Source organism: Periplaneta americana, chromosome 4, assembly GCF_040183065.1.
Source record: "Periplaneta americana isolate PAMFEO1 chromosome 4, P.americana_PAMFEO1_priV1, whole genome shotgun sequence".
Classification (NCBI taxonomy): Eukaryota; Metazoa; Arthropoda; class Insecta; order Blattodea; family Blattidae; genus Periplaneta; species Periplaneta americana.
The window spans coordinates 176,300,063-176,323,513 of NC_091120.1; the positions used below are offsets into that span (position 1 = coordinate 176,300,063).

Genomic DNA, 23,451 nt, shown 5'->3' on the forward strand with positions numbered 1-23,451 from the left:
TCCTTACAAACATTTTCCATGCGAATATTTTCAAAATTTTCAATACACTATCTTCAGTAATAAGTATTTACGGTATGTTAGATTTACGAAAACATTCTGTAAGGCTACTAAATAAATAGGCCTATATCTGAAAATTTCACTTTTCTATAAAAAAAAATAGCTGAGAAAGTATTCTTTTTGAATAAAAAAAAAAAAACAAACTTGTGAAAAATGAGAATTAAAATTAAAACTTACATTCTTATAATGTACTTATACTTCTCAGATAAATATAAAAATTAACATGGATACAGTTTTAATAATTTCTCTTCCCTTTATCTACAGTATTGGATCAGTGCCGGCCATCCCTATATATAGTTTATAGCTCTACCAAGTGGCATATACTACCTCTTTCGTCTGTTTCTTTCCTTTCCGCTGTAAAGCACTCGGAATCTTTTGAGCTCTAAAGCGCGCTTGCGCCTATGGGCATCAACTGACATGACTGATGTAGAAGATGTAATACTCTTCAATAAATACAAATATTAATTACGTTTAAACATATTTCTTGCATTAATTAAACTTTTCTAAGATTATGGTTTTTGTCAAACCGGTCCGAAAGCTACAAAAAATTATTACCTAGAATGTAAATTAACAAGATACATATGAAGCAATCATTACATCTACCTATCCTTGGTTTTCATGAAGTCAATGACGAGACCAACATTTATCTTGTAGTAAATGTATGTATTCAACATACGAATTTTCAAGACAGAGTTATAGAAGCAATATTGATTTTTTTACCTTAAATCGAAAAATGAGATAGCCTATTATACGAAAAGAACCTTACCTTTACTGTTATTCTAATTACCATTGTGTGTCGGCTAGATAAAATATATTTTTCTGTTAGAATGAATGTTTAAAAATAGTTACGAATAAATATTTGACTGTACATTTTTCGAGGTAGCCTATTCATGTAACAGACGGCGCACAACTCTTCGAATTTTGACAGAAGTTTATTTCTCTTGCATGATTAAAGATAACTTTCTGTCGTGGCTAGCCACGATTTTCTGTTGTCTTCGATATGTTTTCAACAATCGGAACAATCTAACAGAAGACTGTCTGAATCGTAAATGAAATCGGTTGTAGGGCATCTATTTTATTTTTATTTTATAAAAGTTAACTAAACTTCTGTGAGTTTACAAACGTGGCCTAGAGGATTATTCTTTGAGAAATGTGTTTTATAGTTCTCAGAAGGTATTAGTGTAGTCAAAATTTTCTGAGGTTTAAAAGCATTTATGCTGCAAATTGGTTTGTGGTCGATTTCGTATATTGTTCGGGCGCATCATTATGACGACACCACTTATTTCTTGATGCTGAAGAGGTGGAAAGGGAAAATTTCTGTGAATTGAAGTGTAGGGTGAAGTTTGGTAATATTGTGATAGTTATTTTTGAGAATATATTACAATTTTACTGAGCACGAGGAAGATCGGTGTTTTGCGCTAACGTATTAAGGGAATGTTCGTGGACAAGTTTCCGCACAAAACTGGTCCTTCTCTAACTCGGTAAAATTGTAATAAATTCTCAAAAAGAACTATCACAATAAGCTATTACTCGTATCACAACATTACCAACCTTTACCGAATGTTTCGTAAATTGAGGCTACATTATTAATTTTAAATATATGTCGCGGCGTAAATGGAATTTCGCCGACGATTGGTTCAAGGCAACGAGAACGATAACCGATATTTTGTGGCCTTCTGAATAAAAACAACAGAACTGTAAAATGAAACGAGTGTAGCAAAAATTAAACGTTGTCTAGACACTACATGTACGTCAAGTACACAGTGAACAGGTGATCGTATGGTGTGCTGTTTCTACTAGAGTCATCATTGATTTCTACTCTATTCAAGATAAAAATGAGGCAGTTATTACATTATGCAGAGACGCACAAAACACGGATGGCATTTGGTTTCAACAAGACGGGCCTAAGCCCCATACTGCCAGATATACTCTACGGTTGTTGAGAAGCCTTTTCCCTGACGCTTAATTTCTGGGTTTGACGATACGCGATATCAACTGGCCGGCTCGATCCCCAGACTTTACAGCTGCTGATCTTTTTTTTTTGTGGAGATACTTCAAAGTAAGGTGTTTCAAACCAGTCTACACTGTATCCAGGACCCGAAGAACAGAATGCAGGCAGAAGTCCAAAAAATTAACGAAACTACAGGTTTATTGCAACGTGTCACGAACTCAAATAATTTTCGAGTAAGATTCAACAAACCATAAGATAGCGAGGGAATCACTTAAAATGTGTTATTTTCTAAGAAATAATAACATACCAATAACTTACATTGTTCAAGCCACATCCTGTGTCATTTTTACATTTATAAACCTTATAGGTGATAGAACAGCATGCTGAAATTCATCAGAGCCAACTACCTGATAGTAATCGTGAAATGGTAGGACTGTCCTTGTCATTTTATATAGTATAAATGAGTTGCTTCCCTTATGCAGTCTCCGTTTTCTAATACGAATATTTCCCTTAATCTCAACTAATAATAAAACTGACCTAAATTTTTGTGGTAATTTTCGCCTTTGCAAAAATTATCGCCGTAAACATAATATATAATTAGCTTTACTGAGACAAAAAATCGCATTTTTGACATTTTTGTTTGTATGTATATCTGTCTGTTTGTTTGTTACCTTTTCACGCAATATTGGCCGAATCGATTTCTATGAAAATTGGTATATAAATTACGTTGGATCCCACTTAAAATTTAGGCTATATGGCATTCAAAATACCTTCTTTGCAAGAGAGATATAAAGAGGACTGAAGGCAATAAATCGAAACATCTCTCTTATTATTGATTTTTTTAGAAAAATGTTACATTACAAAAGTTTTTTTAAAAAATGTTTCCGACAAGTTTTATTCCATGCAACATTTTAATAAAACTGATATTTAAGAGATAGACTATATGAGTTTTAAAATAACAATGCTTTTTTATATCAGTGCCGCCTCAATCACATTAATACCACAGTCTAGTATATACAGTCACGAAGCGTGTGTTTTGAGGGTGCTAGGAACAATGGACTGTGCCGGTAGTATTTCGCATTGTCTGTAATGAGGCGACAGTAGCGATACTAGTGGTTAGCAACTAACTACAGATGCATATTTGCTACGTATTGAGCTTCGTGACTGTATATACTAGAGTGCTAATACAATGAAGTGAAAACAAATGACTCTGCGCTTATTTTAGACGGCCTTGCACAACAAACGGAAGATGTTCAATTAACACTATTGCTATATGCATATCATCGTAAATATAAATGTTTATAAATATTAATAGGCTATGTAAAGAAAGAGGATTTGAGAGAGGTGGGATATGATGATAGAGAATGGATTAATCTTGCTCAGGATAGGGACCAATGGCGGGCTTATGTGAGGGCGGCAATGAACCTCCGGGTTCCTTAAAAGCCAGTAAGTATGTAAAGAGAGAGTGTGTGTTTGTAAGAAGTAATATCTGAATATACTTAAATGATTTGAATAATTCTTTCACCATTGGAAAGTGTAGCTGCTCTAGATGGACATAGTCTATATATCAGTACGGTAACTCCAGAGTGAATCGAGGACTGAGTACAAATTTTAAAGCGCAACACGGCAGAATTAAAACAGATCCTTATGCACAGAGAACTTGATATACTGTCGAAGCATTTTTATCACTTAATTACGTATTTGATGAGCCACAGTAACAGATAACCCAACTTAAACTTTATTTAGTCCACATAAAGTGCTAATTTTATACTACTTACATTTTAATTTCTTTTTGCTCACGGAATATAAACGATTTATGATCCTTTTACTAATAAATAATACAACTGTAACCTGAATATTTCTGGGAACAAGTACAGCGCAGCGCACGGGTATGGCTAATAACTAATAGGTCTAACGTAATTTTTAATTGGTTATTGTACGACACGTTTTCAACTGCTATGGTTTTATAGCGTCTGAATGAGAAGGACGTGAAAAATGCTAGCGAAATGAGTCCAGAATCCAACGCTGAAAGTTACTCAGCATTTGATCTTACTGGATTGAGGGAAAACCCCAGAAAAACCTCAACTAGGATTTGAACCCGAGCCCTCACGTTTCACGGTCAGACATGCTAACCGTTACCCCACAGCGGTGGATACTATAGGTATCCTGCAAGGAAAACTCAGCTCGGACTCCTCGCGGCGCGCATGCTATTCCCCTTTACTCCCTGCAGTAGGCGTGAGAGCATGCTGGGAACGGGAGCATACGTCATCTGCGCGAGACAGTCACGCCGCTGGTTTCTGCGCACTGAGTTTTCCTTGTCGGATGCCGTAACTTCTGTCCTTTTAAAGACCCCCAAATTTTTCGATACAAATTTATTGACAATTGAGTTATCGGTTGTCACTGTTGTAGGCCTAGCTGATCTGAAACACAGAAAAATGTTGTGTCGTATAAACTTAGATCTATCACGCTCCATCCGGATGTTATGTTAAATAGAAGCGAGGAATAAAAGTTGAAAGACTTCTGAATGCATTCCAGTGGTCTTGAGAAGTGTGAATACGGAAATGTATTGTGGAAATTAAAGTGGAGTAAGAAAGTATGCTTTCGAAGAGTTGATTTTTTCGCAGATAGAGTAGGAAGAAGAAATAATTGTAATTTATAATAGTAATATACGTTACAAGAGCGGTATGTTGACGTTTTCATGGTCGAGGAAAAGATTGAAAAAGCGAAACGTAGTTGAGCTTTTTTAATTTCCGAGAACATGAAAACAAACATACCGCTCGTGTATCGTACATTATTTTGTGCGAAGATCGTTTATTACATACCTGAAAGACGAATTTCTAATTAGTTGCAATGAAATCTCCATGTTGGTTTCTGTTTAATGACGGCAACTTCGGAAAACCAAAATATCTTTCTTCAACATTGTTGCTGTAAAATATTTTCTGTGTTTACTATACTCCAGCAGGCCGTGATATACGTCTGTCTTTTTTTCCCCCAGTCTATAAATGCGAACTTAAAACAAACGGTAAGGTTATGTAATGATTTATTTTTCATTTTAATATTTTAACAATATTATTTATATAACATATTGCAGTAATAACATCAGCATCTGGAATCTTGTTGATTTTTTCACGGCTTCCTTAATGTTACTTGTATCAGGAATGCAGTAAGTTTCGTGGAGTAGTAGACTTTACTTAATTTTTGCAAATATTTAAATGCAATAATTAACATTGCAATTTAGGTGAAATTGCAGTGGTAAGTTTCCAATTTATAATTATTACTAAGTTAAACGTCTCTAAAAATAATATGTTAAAAGCCTAAAGTAGTAAAATGAATGTCACGCTTAAGCGGTAAGAAGAGGGAAATTGTTATGTGTGTTACGTTGGGAATAGTGAATGTGGTATTTCACACTTACCGCGTATTGGTTCTGTGCGGAAAACAAGCAAGTACGCACGATCTCGCACAAAGGTATGTTTATAAACATCGTGTCCATTGATAAATTGTATGGAAATGTTAATTACAGTGAAGAATAAAAAGTGTATATTTATCTTTTATGCATACTGTACTCATTTCTTGACTATCAACTACTTGAAAAAATAGCGTGCACATCTAAAGCTTTAAAACAGAAGTGAATTTATTGCGTGTAAGATCTTACCATGTTAAATTGCGCTTCGTCAAATCCGGAAAAGATGAAGATAGTTTCTTCACAGATCTTCTTCTCGAACGTGACTTGTTCGCAGCCATATTTACCCAGCCATTGAAGGATTTTATTGTGAGGCAGAAATTCTCCCTTTCCGAGGTATTTAGAAATAAACTGAAACCAAACATCAAGGCATTAGTCACGAATTGCGTTTAATTAATGGAAGTCATGCAAGGTAATTTGAGGAAATATTATTACTTAATAGAATCACTGTACTGATACATCAATATTTCTCAGAGGAATTATGTAAAACATTCAACTTTCTGCACTCTTTGGAAGTAACACCACAGTCCAGTATATACAGTCACGAAGCTTGAGTTGTGAGGGTGCCAAGAACAATTGACTGTGTCGGTACTATTTCGCATTGTCTGTAATGAGGCGATATTAGCGATCCTAGTGGTTAGCAACTATCTATGGATGCATATTTATTACGTATTGAGCTTCGTGACTGTATATACTAGACTGCAGTAACACTGTAATTTAAAGTTAATCAAGTACATTGATATCTACGAGTAATTTAAATTATTTAATTCTCTACTGTACCCGAAGACTGATAAGTTATGAACTTTTGAATAATTCATGCTATGTAAGAAAAATTTCTTAAAGTAAATGTAGTCAGTAACACATGAAAATGTAGCTAATTGTAAGAAGAATTTAATTTTTTCTTCATTTCTATATTCAGTATCCAATTTTCTGCCCCATATGTCATGCAGTTTTTAGTCATCGTCTTAAAAATCTGCTTTGTTATTCCACGGATTCAGAAGGAGAAGCTCGACGATTGACTGTGTATTAGGCTACTATAAATCAGATACTTGAGGAAAGAAGGAAATGTAATATTCTTGAAACACATACATATATTTGCTAATATGTTTTCGCGGGATATCAGCCGAGTTAAGATTTTGGAATGCTCCAAGCTTTCGACTGCTATCTCTGCAGCCATCTTCAGGGAAGTGATGTCCGAACCGAAAGTCGACTTTCGGTTCGGACATCACTTCCCTGAAGATGGCTGCAGAGATAGCAGTCGAAAGCTTGGAGCATTCCAAAATCTTAACTCGGCTGATATCCCGCGAAAACATATTAGCGAACCAACGCCGAGAAAGCCTCAAATCATACATACATAAATATATTATTCATCGACTATGTGAAGGCCTTTGACAAAGTAAATAGAATTTTTTTAGAACAAAATTGTGAGAAATATTACTCAAGGAAGGCTATTCTCCTCAATCAATCAGATGAATACGAAGTTTATACTACAACACCAATACATGCATTCTATTGTAACGTTTAAATTTTAAACTCAAAATGCATACCTTTAAAACAGTAGTTGTTAATGCCTTTTAATTACTCTAAGGAGATGATAAATCATTTTTAAGAACATATGTTTTGCTCTTGACGATACCAATTGTAATACTTGAATGAATGAATGAACGAACCAATCAATCAATCAATCAATCAGTCATATAAATAAACAATCCATGGAAGAATGAATTAATGAGTCGATGAATGGATGTTTGATTGATTGCAGTGAGAGAAGAAGAATTATTGTCAATTAAATGGTAGGCCTACACGATAATAAACGCGTCCTTGCAAGGGCTCTTATAACTCCTGCATGGCTCAATGTGGTCTGTCTTTGCCGTCCATCCACAAAGAGTGAGAAGCAACTCGAATATTCGTTAAACCGAACACTGAGACACTCCGCGAGATGGAAGAGCTTTGCATACTGACTATAGCGCCAGGCGTTCAATAGCAATATATAATTTCTATTTTTCGTAACCGGTTCTGCCTACCTCCAGGTCGCGGGTGAAGGGCGTGAGCAGGCGGATGGGGCTCTTGACGTGCCCCATGAATGCGACGGGCGCCAGACTCTTCATGAGCTTCACCTTGCGGTTATACTCCGGGCGCTCGGAAGCCATCACGTAGAACATGGTGGTGCCCATGGAGTGGCCCACGTACACGAGCTCCTTGTGTCCCGTGACCCCCAGCACCCAGTCTATAGCCGCGGGCAAGTCGTACACGCCCATCTCGTGAAAGCTGCAAAAAGAATCTGTACATTATTCTAGAACATCTCTCATTAAACCGTCATCTACAGTGTTGCCAGAAACTTTAGAGACACCTTATAATTCTTATAAGTTGCTGTCCTGGGCTTAAATTACTAGAGAAACTAACGATGTTTTTAACTGTTGATTAACAATAGGAAAGACTAATTTTTTAGTGCAATTTCGATATTTATATGATGACTGTTAGTCCTTATAAAGAATTTATAAATTTCTCAAACAAATAAAAAAAATCTTACATTTTCAGTATTAGAGCTGAATATGAATGAGTAATTAGCTGGTGCACGATTCTCAACAATTTCGATACCTATCATAGCTCCCAAGTGCATCGTATGTTTTCACCGGTCCCATACTAGTGCTGCTTATGATTAGGTTTTTCTCCGGAGCGCTTGTTTGTGCGCTTTCAATCGGAGACCTCCGGTTACTTCCGATTGATGCCGCGCAGGTTGTATATGTGATGTGGCGCAGACATACACTTTCCGCTGAGCATTCCTTTAATCAGATCAGGTAGTGATTCAGGTCCGCTGACGTCCGCGTATCTTTTAAAATAAGAGTGTAATTTTATGTTGTTTATTTTCTCTTCTTTATTTACCTCTCTCTCTCTCTTTCTTCGGCTCTTCTTTTTTTCTTGTTTTGCTTGAAGTACTGTGTTAGCTGACATTTTTTTTTTCTAGTTTTGAAATTCATAGTATATGTGGAAAAGCGTATTAGTTTTATGTCATTGATCAAATTAATAACATTAAAATTAACTGAAAACTAACGCAGAAGTAAAGCTTTTCAGTAGCTAATGTAAACATTTATAATTTTCCTGGAAACGCTCGTTTATTCACAAACAGTTTTTGTCAATTATTATTCTAATCGGTTTAGTTTAACGTAAAATATATTAAGGGAGTTTCAGAATGTTACAAACGAAACGTGTGACATCAATGGGTTAAGGGGACACGCTACTGAGTTTTCGTCAATTTTGGTCAATGTTAAAAGTTAATTTTTTTTTTACTAATGAGCTGTATTGACTAGGAACAAACCCATGCACCATTTCATTGTACGTAGTCTTAGCATCATTTTAAAAGTTTAAGAAACAAATTATCTTTATATGAGACCCAGATATTTGTTTACTAAAATTATAAACACTTTTTTATATTTTATTTTTTTCCGAGTACATTTTTCAACATAAAATTTTGAAAATAATTGTGCACATGTAACTCATCAACATCTATTCGATTTTAAAATTTCAAAAGCTTACAATCAAAATTGTGGAGATTAGAAATCTCAGTAGCGTGTCCCCTTAAAGTTTACTGTCCAAAATAATTTATTAAGATTCTTCACCAGACAGGATTGTGATCATTGTATTAAAGGGTGTCAGTACTCTTCTAAAACGCGCCACTCTTCCTCTGTAATAAAAAATATAAGCGGATATCAACTTAAGGATAATTGCAATTATATTATTACCATATGTTTCTTTAGTTTCAGAATGAAACTCAATATTTTAATCTAATAACTCAAGTTGCCTTTTAAATATTCCATATAAGTTATGTATAATTTTTATTGCCTCGAAAGTTACGTTTTATAGAAATTTCAAGGCTTGTTTTTCTAGGCGTGTACCTTTGGAACAGTAGAATTAAAGCAGTTAAAAAATCATTTCAAATGTTTTGCGTAATTTTAAAACTACGAAAACGATATCACTAATTAATCGTCAATGTGTATCTGAATGGTAATAATTTATTTTTGACAGCAAGTACGAGTACCACAACCGCGGCTCTTAATGTTAGCCTAAATACCTACATACCTACACTTTAAAATTTTGGTCTACTCAGCGAATCTATCTAACCTGGTCCACGCCATAGAGATGTCCAAATACGGATCTGTTAGCGTCCTAGGAGCGTTTGGCTTTTCTGGCAACACAATCACCAACTCATATTTCATTTCAAGTAAGCGGCTAATCACTGAAGTTTGGAGTTTCACCTCGTAACAATATGCTGGATCTATCTTAGGGGGTCCTTTTTTGCTGAAATTCTTCTGCTTTTCAGTTTTTCATTCGCAATGTTACTCTGTCTGCACACAAAACCACGAAATTATTTATTAGAACTTTTATATATATAAATCAAAGTAAACACGCTTTTTAAAAGAGTTCAAAAGTGTTTTGAACAGTTAAATTTACTTACTTATTTTCTTCAAGTTCGCGATTGTGCGATCGCTTCAAATGGTCTAACAAATTCGAAGTACCACCACCCTTAGAGTAAATTCGCCCACAAAGTTAACAGCGTGTGACTTTATTACTATCTTCAACTAAATTAAAGAATTTCCATGCGACGGATATACGATTTGGTGCCATTTTATTCCACTCACAACTGCCCTCAGTCCGTACGCGCCGATCGTCCTTGAGCTCTACGTCCTCCAACTTCGCTTCGCTCCGAACCACCGCATCCCTCCGTATGTTCCCTGTTCCACCTACGATAGTACCGGAGATCACCGGTGGAGAGCTTTATTCGTAATCTCCGATTCCTCCGCGGTAGTAGTCACTCCGATGAGCAGCACTATCCCATACACTGGCAGAAATTTCATGAGAAAATTTTTCCCCCGTAAGGACTCGAACCAGCGCGCATTCCGTAACGAGAGTCCTAGGCAGGATGCCTTAGTCCACGCCGCGGAACGATCCGGACTATAGCTTTTATTGCGCTGCATGATGCTTTCCATTACACTGGTCTAAAAAAAAAAGAAAAAAAAACTTCTGTCTGCTACTGAGGAAATTGATGCGCTGATTCCAGATCTGTAATCAGATTTATCATAGCACGTCAAGTTTTTGAGTTACGGGACTGAAACATTAATTCTAAATCTTACTATTCATTACACACCTATACCGTAAAACCAGAGATATAAATTTAGAGCTTAGTGTATGTATTCTTTGTAAATTGTTATATTATATTATTTTAAATACAATTATAAATAGATATACACTTACAATATGTAGTAAGCACTAAAAACTCTGTTAAAAGTGCTTAAGACCTTTGCTGGTTGATCGCTGTAGGAACCAGCAGAAATCACCCATCATGCTCGGACCGTATTGACCCTGGTACCTGGATTCAATCGTTGATATGTCCTGATGGAACCTCTCACCATGTTCGTCACTTACAGCGCCGAGATTTTAGGGGAAAAAGTCAAGGTGTAAATGAAGAAAGTGCAGTTTTAAAGACATGCAACAACCTAGATTCTGAAATGCTCTAAGCATGTTATATACTAGCTCAGCATAATAATTATCAGCTCGATAATTTTCTAAAACCCTAGTTGACATTAATACAAATGTGTCCCAAGTTTCGAATTCAAGAGTACTGTTTTGACCTGACACATCATAATTAAAAATTAAAAATTTTATTTTAAAATATTTTTATTTTATTTTAAAATGTGTTAGAAAAAAACGGACTTCAGATCTGTAATGAGCACACACTCAAATTAGGGTCGCTACAGTTGTTTTTGTTCAGTAGCAAAATTATAATAAAATAAATAAAAATGGATCTAAATGTATTACAAATGTAAAAATAAAAAAAAAAATGTTATTATTTTGAAATTGTGACGTGATAGAGAAAACGGACTTCAGATTCCTTAATCGGCACACTCAAATTAGTGTTGGTACACTTGTTTTTGTTCATTAGCAAATTCACTGTAGACCAGTGATATGTTTGGCTCTAATTCACAAAACTGACTGCAAGTATAATATTGCAATCGTAGTTTTCTGCATGAGTGTTGGCTGCGAGTAGGTTACTATTACACATTGAGATCCTAGACCTAGATAAGCATCGGAATTAACCATTGTTGCACTATCAAAGGATATTCTCACGTGTTTTAACATAATGTGGTTGGAATCGAACTCCAGTCATATGTGGTGAGACGCTGACAAATAACGATAAACTTTTAAGATTTCAGTATTATGAAACTACATTTCCATGTTCATCGGGAGAAATACAGATTACAATTACGAGTATATATATAATTTGAACTGGTAATAGAAATTACGGGAAAACGGCTGAACGGATTTTAATGAGTGACCCCTCATTTTCATGCCTGGCATCCAAAGTTTTTCGGAAAAGTAGTAGTTTTCACTGAAATGTCAATTTTCCTACATAATTTTCCTATTTTCCAAAATCCATCTATTGTCAGTTTTGAGAACTAATTTTATTCAATCACGGCCGACTTGATTGAATTTCAGAACAAAACACACACTACAATAAACAATAGGCTATTACACGAAGGCCATGACCTGTAGGATTGCCGACACATTTAGAGCTCAATTCAATTTGTTATTAAAAACTGATTCTGCAGTGTATAATTTTCTGAGTACAGCTGTGTATTGGGTATTCAAATCTACGAAACTTGAGGTGGTTTGATGACATTATTACCATTAGAAATTAAATATTATTACAGTTAATATCATGATGCATCTATTTTTCATTAATTGTACATAATATTGATGCTATATTGATGACATGAAAGTGAAACGTTTTGAGGTTATGTAAGTAAATGTAGAGAATATCTTAATTTAGATCTTCATTTCTATAATTTACTGAGTGGCTGCTATATATAACTACAAAACTTAAGTAAGATAATAATATTGTTATTAAAAATCAAATATTTTTATACTTATTAACCAGTGAGGTTGGATCTTTTTCATACACTTAATGGCGGTGTAGTGTAGATATTGATATGTGTAATTGTCTTCAGTATTGGCTCGAGAGAGCGCAAAAATTACAGTTTCTAAGGAAAGATCAAAAGGTATTACTTACTGATAAAATAAGAGGCCTAGAAAATTTTGTAGTCTCCAGATCATTTCAGCAAGATCTCTTAGTAGGATAAAATGATTTTACGCTCTACATTTCAAGTTCTACATGCAGCAGCTATACGAAAATGCTATTGTTCGAAAGCTAAGCAAACCTGACATTTTTTTAACTTTTGCCTACAATCCACAATGACCTGAAATAGCTACTGCTATCGTCCTGACATTGATACTTGCGTTTTCGCGTTGAAACTCAAAAACTGAAGTTGGATAGGTTCAAGAAAAAGTATTTGCCCTAAAAAAATCCATTCAGAGGGAGTATGTTTCATTATTATGGAAGCAAATAACTACAAAAAAGACAAGTATTCTTCATTGAAAATAAAACTGAAAAATTTTTATTTAAACGTCTAACGAACTTTTGCCTCAATCCACAATGACCTGAAATAGCTACTGCTATCATCCTGACATTGATACTTGCGTCTTCGCGTTGAAACTCAAAAATTGAAGTTGGATAGGTTCAAGAAAAAGTATTTGGCCTAAAAAAAAATCCATTCAGAGGGAGTATGTTTCATTATTATGGAAGCAAATAACTAAAAAAAAGACAAGTATTCTTCATTGAAAATAAATCTGAAAAATTTTTATTTAAACGTCTAACGAACTTAGTTTGCAGCAGCATTTGCTGCACAAGCCACTAGTAAGTAATAATAATATTAATATTGTTATGATCTTTAACATGTACCATATTTGTAATTAAATGCCAGTGTTACACTACTCTTTGCGTCTCATTGTCAGCTTGAATGCCACGATGTTTTTCCCCTCCGGCACGTGTCACCGCCCCCAGACGTGTTTATTGTTGGTGGAGTAGTTCATTAAATTCCCGACTGAGAGCGCACGATCGATAGTGCCCTGGTGACAGCTGCCTTGTTTTGATGGCTCTTGAATTGTTAAAAATGCTTAAAAATTGCTTGGGGTGTTTAACTGCGTCGAATCAATATGTCTCCACGTTGTTTTACGAAATGCGCAGTTACGTCACATTTGTCACGTATAAAGATTTAGTTTTAATTAACTAGACTAGATAGAACTATAAATGATTGGAATGACCTACCTGCAGCGGTCTTTGAGGGCTGTCCTTCCTTAAGGAGATTCAAGAATAATTTAAAAAGTTGTATATAAAGTGAAAATTAAAATTAAGGTGACATTCAACATTTAATTTTTTTAAGGTGACATGTATTTATCTAGGCTGACGAGCTTACTTCCTTGTTTTGAATTGTAAATTATATAAAACTAGCGTGTAAGAGGGCCTTAGACTAGAAATAGACTAGAAATGTTTAGTTTAAATGTAGTTCTGTTTATAAGTATGCATAAGGATGTAATTATTTGACTTATTTGAACTGTTGTATCAGTGAAGCGAGGTGAATCAGTGAAGTTATGGTTTTACAGTGCAGTGAACAGTTCCGATCAGTGATAATTTATAGCGTCAATGAAATGTGTTCTATAGTGTCAGTGAAATGTGTTACAGAGTGTCAGTGAAATGTGTGCTAAAGTGTCAGTGAAATGCGTCATAGTGCCACTACAGGGAATGAGATGAGAGTAAAGTGAAAGACTATTGAAACTTATGTAGGACCTATACATAATTATGTAGGTTGTATTGTAAAATTAGGTATTTTATTTTATGTTTTATTATTATTGTGTTAAATTGTATTGTGTATTATTATTGTATTGTGTGTAAAATTGTATATGTGTTGTAAAATTGTATTGTGTATTGTAAATTTTATTGTGTATTGGTTATCATTTTATTGTGTATTGTTAATATTGTATATACCACTGCCACCGGGTGCTTGCCCACTTGCAGTGTAAATACATACATACATACATACATACATACATACATACATACATACATACATACATACATACATACATACATACATACATACATACATACATATGACTTATTTTCGAAACAACGTCTTCAGTCTGTATAATAATGTATTGCTTTCATTCTGGGGCATGTACAATTTCAACAACTACAGTTGTAGTTATTAAACTATTCCAAATTTAGTTTACTAATACAAAATTATTACCCACACTTTAAAATATTGCCGCACTACCAGAATGGCTATAATAAAGTAAGTTGTACTGTTCTCCAACCAGGAGATTAACCGTGAAAGGAATGTGCTTACTATTGCGTCATCTATTGGAGCGAAGTAGATGAATAATATTACCGTTATAACGTCAGTTTAAAAACATGCGCTCTCCTGCATATGTTATTTCCTGTATGGAGAAATTAAAAGACCAGGAGATTAACAGTTATCTTAATTTTGTAACTGTGATATTATAAGTATGTGTGTATCAGTGTTCTCATTTGTACTATGAGAGTTAGCCAATGGAGATGCGTGTACCCACGTGTGTGACCTTATGATATCGTATAACATCAGCATTCATTCACAGCATTGCTCCGCTGCGTCTCATTCCCCTGAGACTTTCTCGTGGTTGGAGTACAGTAAAGTGTGAGTTAATAGGTTTGTTTCAGCACTTCCTGCTCATGCGCAGTAGCTCAATGTGCGTTCCAACAAGACTAGAACTGATTTCGAATCAATTCTGAATTCCCAGTTCCTGTTCCAAAGTGCTTTAAAACTAGTTCGGAACGAGTGAAATTGGTTCTCGACAAAGAGCAGAACTGGGAATTCTGAACTGTTGACGCATGCGTAGATGGTTTAATCTGAAGTTACGGTTAAAATGTTTCGAGACTAGGCATGTTAAAATTATAAAAAAAAAAATAGTCGATCATGAGTAATTTGGAAGGTGATAGTGATATATTTTATGACGAATAAAGTTTGGAAGATGAATATAATTTTAATGTGAGAAGAAACTCCGAAGGCCGAGAAAGAACAGTTAAAGAAACTTTCCAACAACGTAAAATTACGAACTAGTTCCGACATCGTACACAACTGGCGCATGCGTCGAAAGAAGTTTGGTATTAGTTCGGAAAGCGTTCTGAATTGCTTGCTGGAACAAACCTAATATTATATAAATCTCGCTTTCAGGTAGTAGCTCCCTGTAAAGCAGGTTTGGATAATTTCAAGGAAAAATTGTTCCGGAGTCGGGTATCGATCCCGGGACCTTTCGCACTCACAGTTGAGTTCTGGCGTATTGTCAGCTCATGTGAGTTGTGTGGCAATAAAAGAAAAAATTGTGACGGTGTCGTGTATAGTGTAAATCCCGAAAAGACAAAGTATATGATTATGTCTCGTGACCAGAATATTGTACGAAATGGAAATATAAAAATTGGAGATTTATCCTTCGAAGAGGTGGAAAAATTCAAATATCTTGGAGCAACAGTAACAAATATAAATGACACTCGGGAGGAAATTAAACGCAGAATAAATATGGGAAATGCGTGTTATTATTCGGTTGAGAAGCTCTTATCATCCAGTCTGCTGTCCAAAAATCTGAAAGTTAGAATTTATAAAACAGTTATATTACCGGTTCTTCTGTATGGTTGTGAAACTTGGACTCTCACTCTGAGAGAGGAACATAGGTTAAGGGTGTTTAAGAATAAGGTGCTTAGGAAAATATTTGGGGCTAAGCGGGATGAAGTTACAGGAGAATGGAGAAAGTTACACAACACAGAACTGCACGCATTGTATTCACCTGACATAATTAGGAACTTAAAATCCAGACGTTTGAGATGGGCAGGGCATATAGCACGTATGGGCGAACCAGAAATGCATATAGAGTGTTAGTTGGGAGACCGGAGGGAAAAAGACCTTTAGGGAGGCCGAGTAGATGGGAGGATAATATTAAAATGGATTTGAGGGAGGTGGGGTATGATGATAGAGACTGGATTAATCTTGCACAGGATAGGGGCCGATGGCGGGCTTATGTGAGGGCGGCAATGAACCTTCGGGTTCCTTAAAAGCCATTTGTAAGTAAGTCGTTTATAGTTCCTGGGGTAGCTCAGTCGGTAGAGCGTTCGCGCGCTAAGCGAAGGGTCCCGGGATCGATACCCGGCTCCGGAACAATTTTTCCTTTAAATCATCCAATATATAATACTTTCGTTACTCGAGGTACGTTAACAGAAAGCCACAATTTAAAGTCGCACAGTATTTGTGTGCACTCGCAGTTGAGGTCTGGCGTCTTGTCAGCTCATGTGAGTTGTATGGCTGTAAAAGGAAAAATTGTGACGGTGTCGTGTATGGTTCCTGGGGTAGCTCAGTCGGTAGAGCGTTCGCGCGCTAAGCGAAGGGTCCCGAGATCGATACCCGGCTCCGGAACAATTTTTTCTTGAAATTATCCAAACCTAATATTATTATTTCAAACAACTTATTATTTGGTAGACTGGAGATCTACTCTTCTATTAATAAATCATATATCCGAAAATGAATAAATGTCGAGATAAATAAATTAAAAGTCAATTAATGAAAAAAAAATGAATACAACAAGTAATACATAAATATAAAAAAAAAAATATGTGTAAAGGTAAATTCAGCCCCATGATGGGCCAAATTGGCCCAGAAGTTTACGAGAGGTTTAGATTCCTTTTTAAAAACATTCGGCATTTAATGGTAGTAGGGATTTCAGTTCTACATGCCTGCCGCCTTTACCCCCAAGAAAATGCTCCTGGTACTCACCTCTGTTACAGGCTGAGTAAACAAAAAGATGTATAACTATGTGAGTAAGAGTATGTAAATAAGTAGGTGAATGGATGGACTGAGAATTAAACAGGCGAGTTGTTTCATGAAAAGAAAAACACTGAAATAAATTGGGAAAGGAGTAAGTAACACAAAAAGCGTTATAAATCAAGGTGTTAGATAGGGGTTCTCGTTGTAGCCCACGTTGTTTAATATAATTATATACACGACATCATTAAGAGATGGAAAAGTGAAATTAAAGACAACTTTATATTAATAATATACAAACCAATACTCGTCTTTAAGCTGATTATCAGGTTTTAATATCAAGTATGGAAGATAACTTACAAACAGCACTATAAAAACTGGATATAACGGCGAGAAAATATTAGAGAGAAAAAAAAAGGTAAAAGCCTTTGTAGAAAAACATCTTGTAAGAAGTAAAATAGTGATAATTGATAAAATAGTAGAACAGGTGATTAATTTCAACTACTTGGCCTGCAGTGTGGGATATGCAAAAGAACAGAAAATTAATGAGAATCTGCAAAGATTCCAACAAATATGTGGCACTTTAAGGTAAACTCTATTCGGTAAAGTCAAACACTACTGAAGTTCTATAGTGTAATGGCAATACCAGCTTTCTTGTACGGCTCTGAATGATGGACACTTACAAATGATCAGATTGGAAGCAGCTGAAATGCGTTTCTTACGAGCAGTGGTAGGATGTTGGCTTATTGATCATAGACGAAGTGAAAATATACGAAAAAAACTACAAATACAGTTGAAGATATTATTTCTAAAATAAGGAATTACCAGATAAGATGGAGGGAGCGTGTAGAAAGAACGAATGAAGAACAGTTTTGGATTACCTCAGAAGCAAAAAAGACATGTAAATGAAGGAGAGAACAATTTTTACGATATTTTAAACTTTCAAGAATGTAGTGCAGGTATCAATTGTAATATTTCAGGTTTGAGCGTTTTAATGTAGTCTACATGTTAGTTTAACAGATAACTTCGGGAATCCGGAACAGGCCAGATGCCTATTCATTGTGGATGATGATGATGATGATGATGATGATGATGATGATGATGGCGGTGAAAAATAAAAGGGAATTAGTGGAAAATTAATAAATGAATAAAAATTATTTAGGTAATAGTTCGATGAGTGAATGAGTGAATATCAGAGTGTGTTGAAGTAGATGGACGGCAGGACGGGTGGACAACACAACTTTCAGATAAGCAGATATTCGTACAGATATTCATATATAGGCAGTCAGAGATACATACAGACATCAGACATTCAATGAGATACTAATAGGCATGTAGGGAGACATTTATATAGATATTCATATAACAGGATTTCTGGAATTACTCGTGTTTTCAGCTATCATTATATAATCCGTGGTAAGAATAAACATGAGTATATAGTATATACTGGACTTTTTTTTAGTATATACTCTTGTTAGTAAGAATAAAAACATTTGAGTACCTACTCATTTTTGATTACATGCTCATAACATGACAGCATAGTAGAATGTACTCAAGTGTTCATCTTGTACAGAATATATACTCATGCTTGATAAGAATAAAAGCTAGTATATTCTCATATTTATAAGTTCGTTCTCATGTTATTCTGAGTATGGTTTGTAGCAGGCTCAATTCTGAATATTTGTTGATTTTTGTTCAGTTTAAAGTTAAATAAAAGAAAAATGGCAGAATTTATGAACGATTTAGTACTTCATGGAAAAATATAGAAAAAGACGTGAACTTCAGAAGCCTTTAACGCTTCACAGAAGTGAATGTGAAAAAAGTTAAACACGTATTTGTTATTCATAAAAAATATAACCTATAAAAATATGAATGGCTATCAAATTATAAGGTTAGATTGTATTCTTAAATATAATTAATAATTACAGTTTATTTTGTAAAATTTGAATTGCAAAATGCAATTACATGTAACTTTAAATTATATATAACTCTCTATAATAAAAAATAGAATTAGCATAACTGGAATTCTAGAAATAGATTGTAATCTCTATCCAACATCCCGTAATAACGATTTCCCAGTTGTTTCCTGTTTATTAACGTCACTTATTTGATTCACTCTCTCTTTCATGTTTATTTATTTATTCATTTATGTATTTACTTATTTATTTGTTTATTTAATTAATTTATTTACTTAATTAATTAATTAATTAATTTGTTTGTTTATTTACTTATTTATTTATTTACTTATTTATTTATTATTTTATAAAAAGCAAAACACAAACCACTACAGCATGCGGATAGCATGTGAAAGTCTATAAAAAAAACTGAGCATCACGGTGCAATGTGGTCAAAGAGGATAGGTAACACGAGTACATACTAACTTTTAAACGATCAAGAAGGCTGTAGAGTATATTCGCGTTAGGTAGAATGTCTTTATTCTTACGAATATGAGTATGTTCTAGTGGTTGCGAGTATATAATCACAGGAAGTGCTCATACTCAAAAGTATAAACTTGAGAAAGTACTTAAGCTTTATTCTTACTATCTAATGTCTGCATTTACCTATAAAATGGAATGGCGTAGGTAAAGTCGCTGCATTGTACCTGCTGATTTAATGATTTGTTGACAGACGCGAAAATTACTCACAAATTACAATAGGCGTAACCCAAATGACTTACTGACGCGTCAAACACACATACTAAAAATAATAGTGTTTCTCAAACTATGGTCCGCGGACCACCTGTGTTCCTCGAGGTATGGCCTTATGGCCCTTCAAAAAAGACAGAAGAAAAAATAAAATTCAAACGAATTGCATATCACACTATAGCTGAAAATCTCAGAGTTTGTAAATGACACATGGCAATCGCCTTTCACTTTTTCCCCCAGTACTGACATTTTATAAAATTTATTTACCCTAACCGTCTATCGCCTACCCACTCTACTCTCAGCAACAAAAAAGGGATTTAAAGCACTATGAACGTGGTGTTTCTCGCCTTCTTTTCCGTGCACATCTGGCGCTGTGCCTGTAACCCAGCTAGGGACCACTCGAGTTCATAACAGGACCAAAGTACCGAACCTTTTCATGCATTTATGACTTTCTTAATAGTTTTTTTTGCCGACACCCAGTGTGCACATTCAAATGGTCACGTACTGTACGTCGTACACCAATAATAGAACATGAAAAATTGCATCTTTACTTGTTGAAAATCGGGCATGTTTCTGCATTATTTTTTTTATTTCTGTTTTTACAAATGACGATATAAGAAATTTTCTTCTATTAACATTAACTTAATTAGTTAATACTAATATAAAATTAATTGAATTAAATTAATTTTAATTTATTTCTACATTAAAATGTAACTATACTGGTATTAAAATACGCTACTTAAGTGATAAGTCCCGCGCCGTGGCGTAGCGGTCTAAGGCATCCTACCTAGGACTCGCGTTACGGAATGCGCGCTGGTTCGATTCCTCATGGGGGAAGAAATTTTCTCATGAAATTTCGGCCAGTGTATGGGACCGGTGCCCACCCAGCATCGTGATGCACTTGGGGAGCTACGATAGGTAGCGAAATCCGGTTGCGAATACCACCTATAACGGCTGAGGGGATCATCGTGCTAACCACACGATACCTCCATTCTGGTTGGATGATCGTCCACCTCTGCTTCGGCATGTGGGCGTGAGGCCAGCAGCCGGCTGGTCGGTCTAGGCCCTTCACGGGCTGTAGCGCCACGGATTATTATTATTATTATTATTATTATTATTATTATTATTATTATTATTATTATTATTATTATTTTTATTATTATTGTTATTATTATTATTACTTAAGTGATAAATTTGCTTTCGAAGGGAACAAGAGTAAGGTGGTCCGCGGAACTGCTCTGACTTTAAAAAGTGGTCCCCACTTCAGAAAAGTTTGAGAAACGCTGTAATAAAGGATTGCGTGACTCATACGTTAGATAAAGAACGAGTGAATGAATTAGCGTAATGATAAAAGAGAAAATGAATTAAAATTAATGAACGAATGAAAAGATAACACATTAACTTATAATTCACCTGAAGTCCCAAAACCTGTAGTCATCTGGATCCAGGGACACGTGAGCCCTGGAATAAGTGTTCCCTCTGGCGTTTCCCAGCCACACATCGAACCCCAAGTCCGCCAGGAGCAGAGCTGCACACAAGAGAGCATAAAGTGTCGGATGATTTTCAATTTTCACGACTACAATAAATAGCGTTTTCCAATGTTGGGACAAGACACCACCGTCACCAGAAAAAAAATCAAAGGTGTACGTATAGCTTTACTATTCTGCATATTCTTATGTAGAACTACGTGTGGGTGCGATCACCTGTCGACAAGTGCATAGCTTTACTACGCTGCAGATCCTTATGTAGAACTGTGTGTGGGTGCGATCACCTGTCGACAAGTGCATAGCTTTACTACGCTGCAGATCCTTATGTAGAACTGTGTGTGGGTGCGATCACTTGTCGACAAGTGCATAGCTTTACTACGCTGCAGATCCTTATGTAGAACTGTGTGTGGGTGCGATCACTTGTCGACAAGTGCATAGCTTTACTACGCTGCAGATCCTTATGTAGAACTGTGTGTGGGTGCGATCACCTGTCGACAAGTGCATAGCTTTACTACGCTGCAGATCCTTATGTAGAACTGTGTGTGGGTGCGATCACTTGACGACAAGTGCATAGCTTTACTACGCTGCAGATCGTTATGTAGAACTGTGTGTGGGTGCGATCACCTGTCGACAAGTGCATAGCTTTACTACGCTGCAGATCCTTATGTAGAACTGTGTGTGGGTGCGATCACCTGTCGACAAGTGCATAGCTTTACTACGCTGCAGATCCTTATGTAGAACTGTGTGTGGGTGCGATCACCTGTCGACAAGTGCATAGCTTTACTACGCTGCAGATCCCTATGTAGAACTGTGTGTGGGTGCGATCACTTGTCGACAAGTGCATAGCTTTACTACGCTGCAGATCCTTATGTAGAACTGTGTGTGGGTGCGATCACCTGTCGACAAGTGCATAGCTTTACTACGCTGCAGATCCTTATGTAGAACTGTGTGTGGGTGCGATCACTTGTCGACAAGTGCATAGCTTTACTACGCTGCAGATCCTTATGTAGAACTGTGTGTGGGTGCGATCACTTGTCGACAAGTGCATAGCTTCACTACGCTGCAGATCCTTATGTAGAACTGTGTGTGGGTGCGATCACCTGTCGACAAGTGCATAGCTTTACTACGCTGCAGATCCTTATGTAGAACTGTGTGTGGGTGCGATCACCTGTCGACAAGTGCATAGCTTTACTACGCTGCAGATCCTTATGTAGAACTGTGTGTGGGTGCGATCACCTGTCGACAAGTGCATAGCTTTACTACGCTGCATATCCTTATGTAGAACTGTGTGTGGGTGCGATCACCTGTCGACAAGTGCATAGCTTTACTACGCTCCAGATCCTTATGTAGAACTGTGTGTGGGTGCGATCACCTGTCGACAAGTGCATAGCTTTACTACGCTACAGATCCTTATGTAGAACCACAGTCTACTATATACAGTCGCGAAGCTCAATATGTAGTAAAAATGCAAACATGGGTAGTTGCCCACCACTAGGATCGCTACTATCTCCTCATCATCTCAGATCTCTGTCCTAGCATCCGACAAAATATGTTACACTTTCGTTGTCGTGTTCTTTTGGAAAAATTAACACCTTCCTTCCATTATTGAAATATTAAACGCATAAAGTTAATTTATTATTTTAATGAAGTATATTAAATTCCACCATAAACTCGAAGATACCTGCAAGAAATAAGTTAATATAATTTTTGTTTGTTCAAAACCAACTGAAATTTACTATAATAGCTTCACTCATTCAAGATTATAGCGAAAATTAACTATGAAACCAGTAAATATTAATTTGCATTTCTCTTTACAACAATAATAATGGAAATATGAATTAATGCAGTAACTTACGTGTACCGGTACTTGTAGTGTAGGCTTACGTAGTTAACAAAGTGGGATGAGGTTAAGCAATAATAATCACACCAGAATTGGAAATAAAACGTGATCAGTAAATTTTATTGTAACATACTTTTTCTACGTCTCTAGTAAAGCAACAGATAAAAATAACAACAAATTAACAGCTATAATTAAAAACATATCCTTTGAAGAAAAAAGTAGGCCTAAACAATAATAATCCCACCAGAATTGAAAATAAAACGTGATCAATAAATTTCATTAAAACAAACTTAATTTTTCTACGTCTTTACTAAATAACATATAAAAATAATA

General features: G+C 35.6%; 1 protein-coding gene and 1 non-coding gene across 2 annotated transcripts in view; one reads left to right on the plus strand and one right to left on the minus strand.

Annotated features, from left to right (window-relative positions):
- The window catches only part of LOC138698460 (lipase 3-like), a 68,270-nt gene that overhangs the window by 12,800 nt on the left and 32,019 nt on the right, over nucleotides 1-23,451 (minus strand). Inside the window, exons 4-6 of the mRNA XM_069824403.1 lie at nucleotides 21,205-21,319; nucleotides 7,493-7,736; nucleotides 5,661-5,819 (exon numbers count right to left, since the gene is read on the minus strand). Coding sequence (XP_069680504.1) covers nucleotides 5,661-5,819; nucleotides 7,493-7,736; nucleotides 21,205-21,319 — 518 coding nt within the window. The remainder of the gene's footprint in view (nucleotides 1-5,660; nucleotides 5,820-7,492; nucleotides 7,737-21,204; nucleotides 21,320-23,451) is intronic.
- Nucleotides 16,473-16,546, plus strand: TRNAS-GCU (transfer RNA serine (anticodon GCU)). Its single transcript has one exon. It is a non-coding gene; the product is annotated as a tRNA-Ser (tRNA).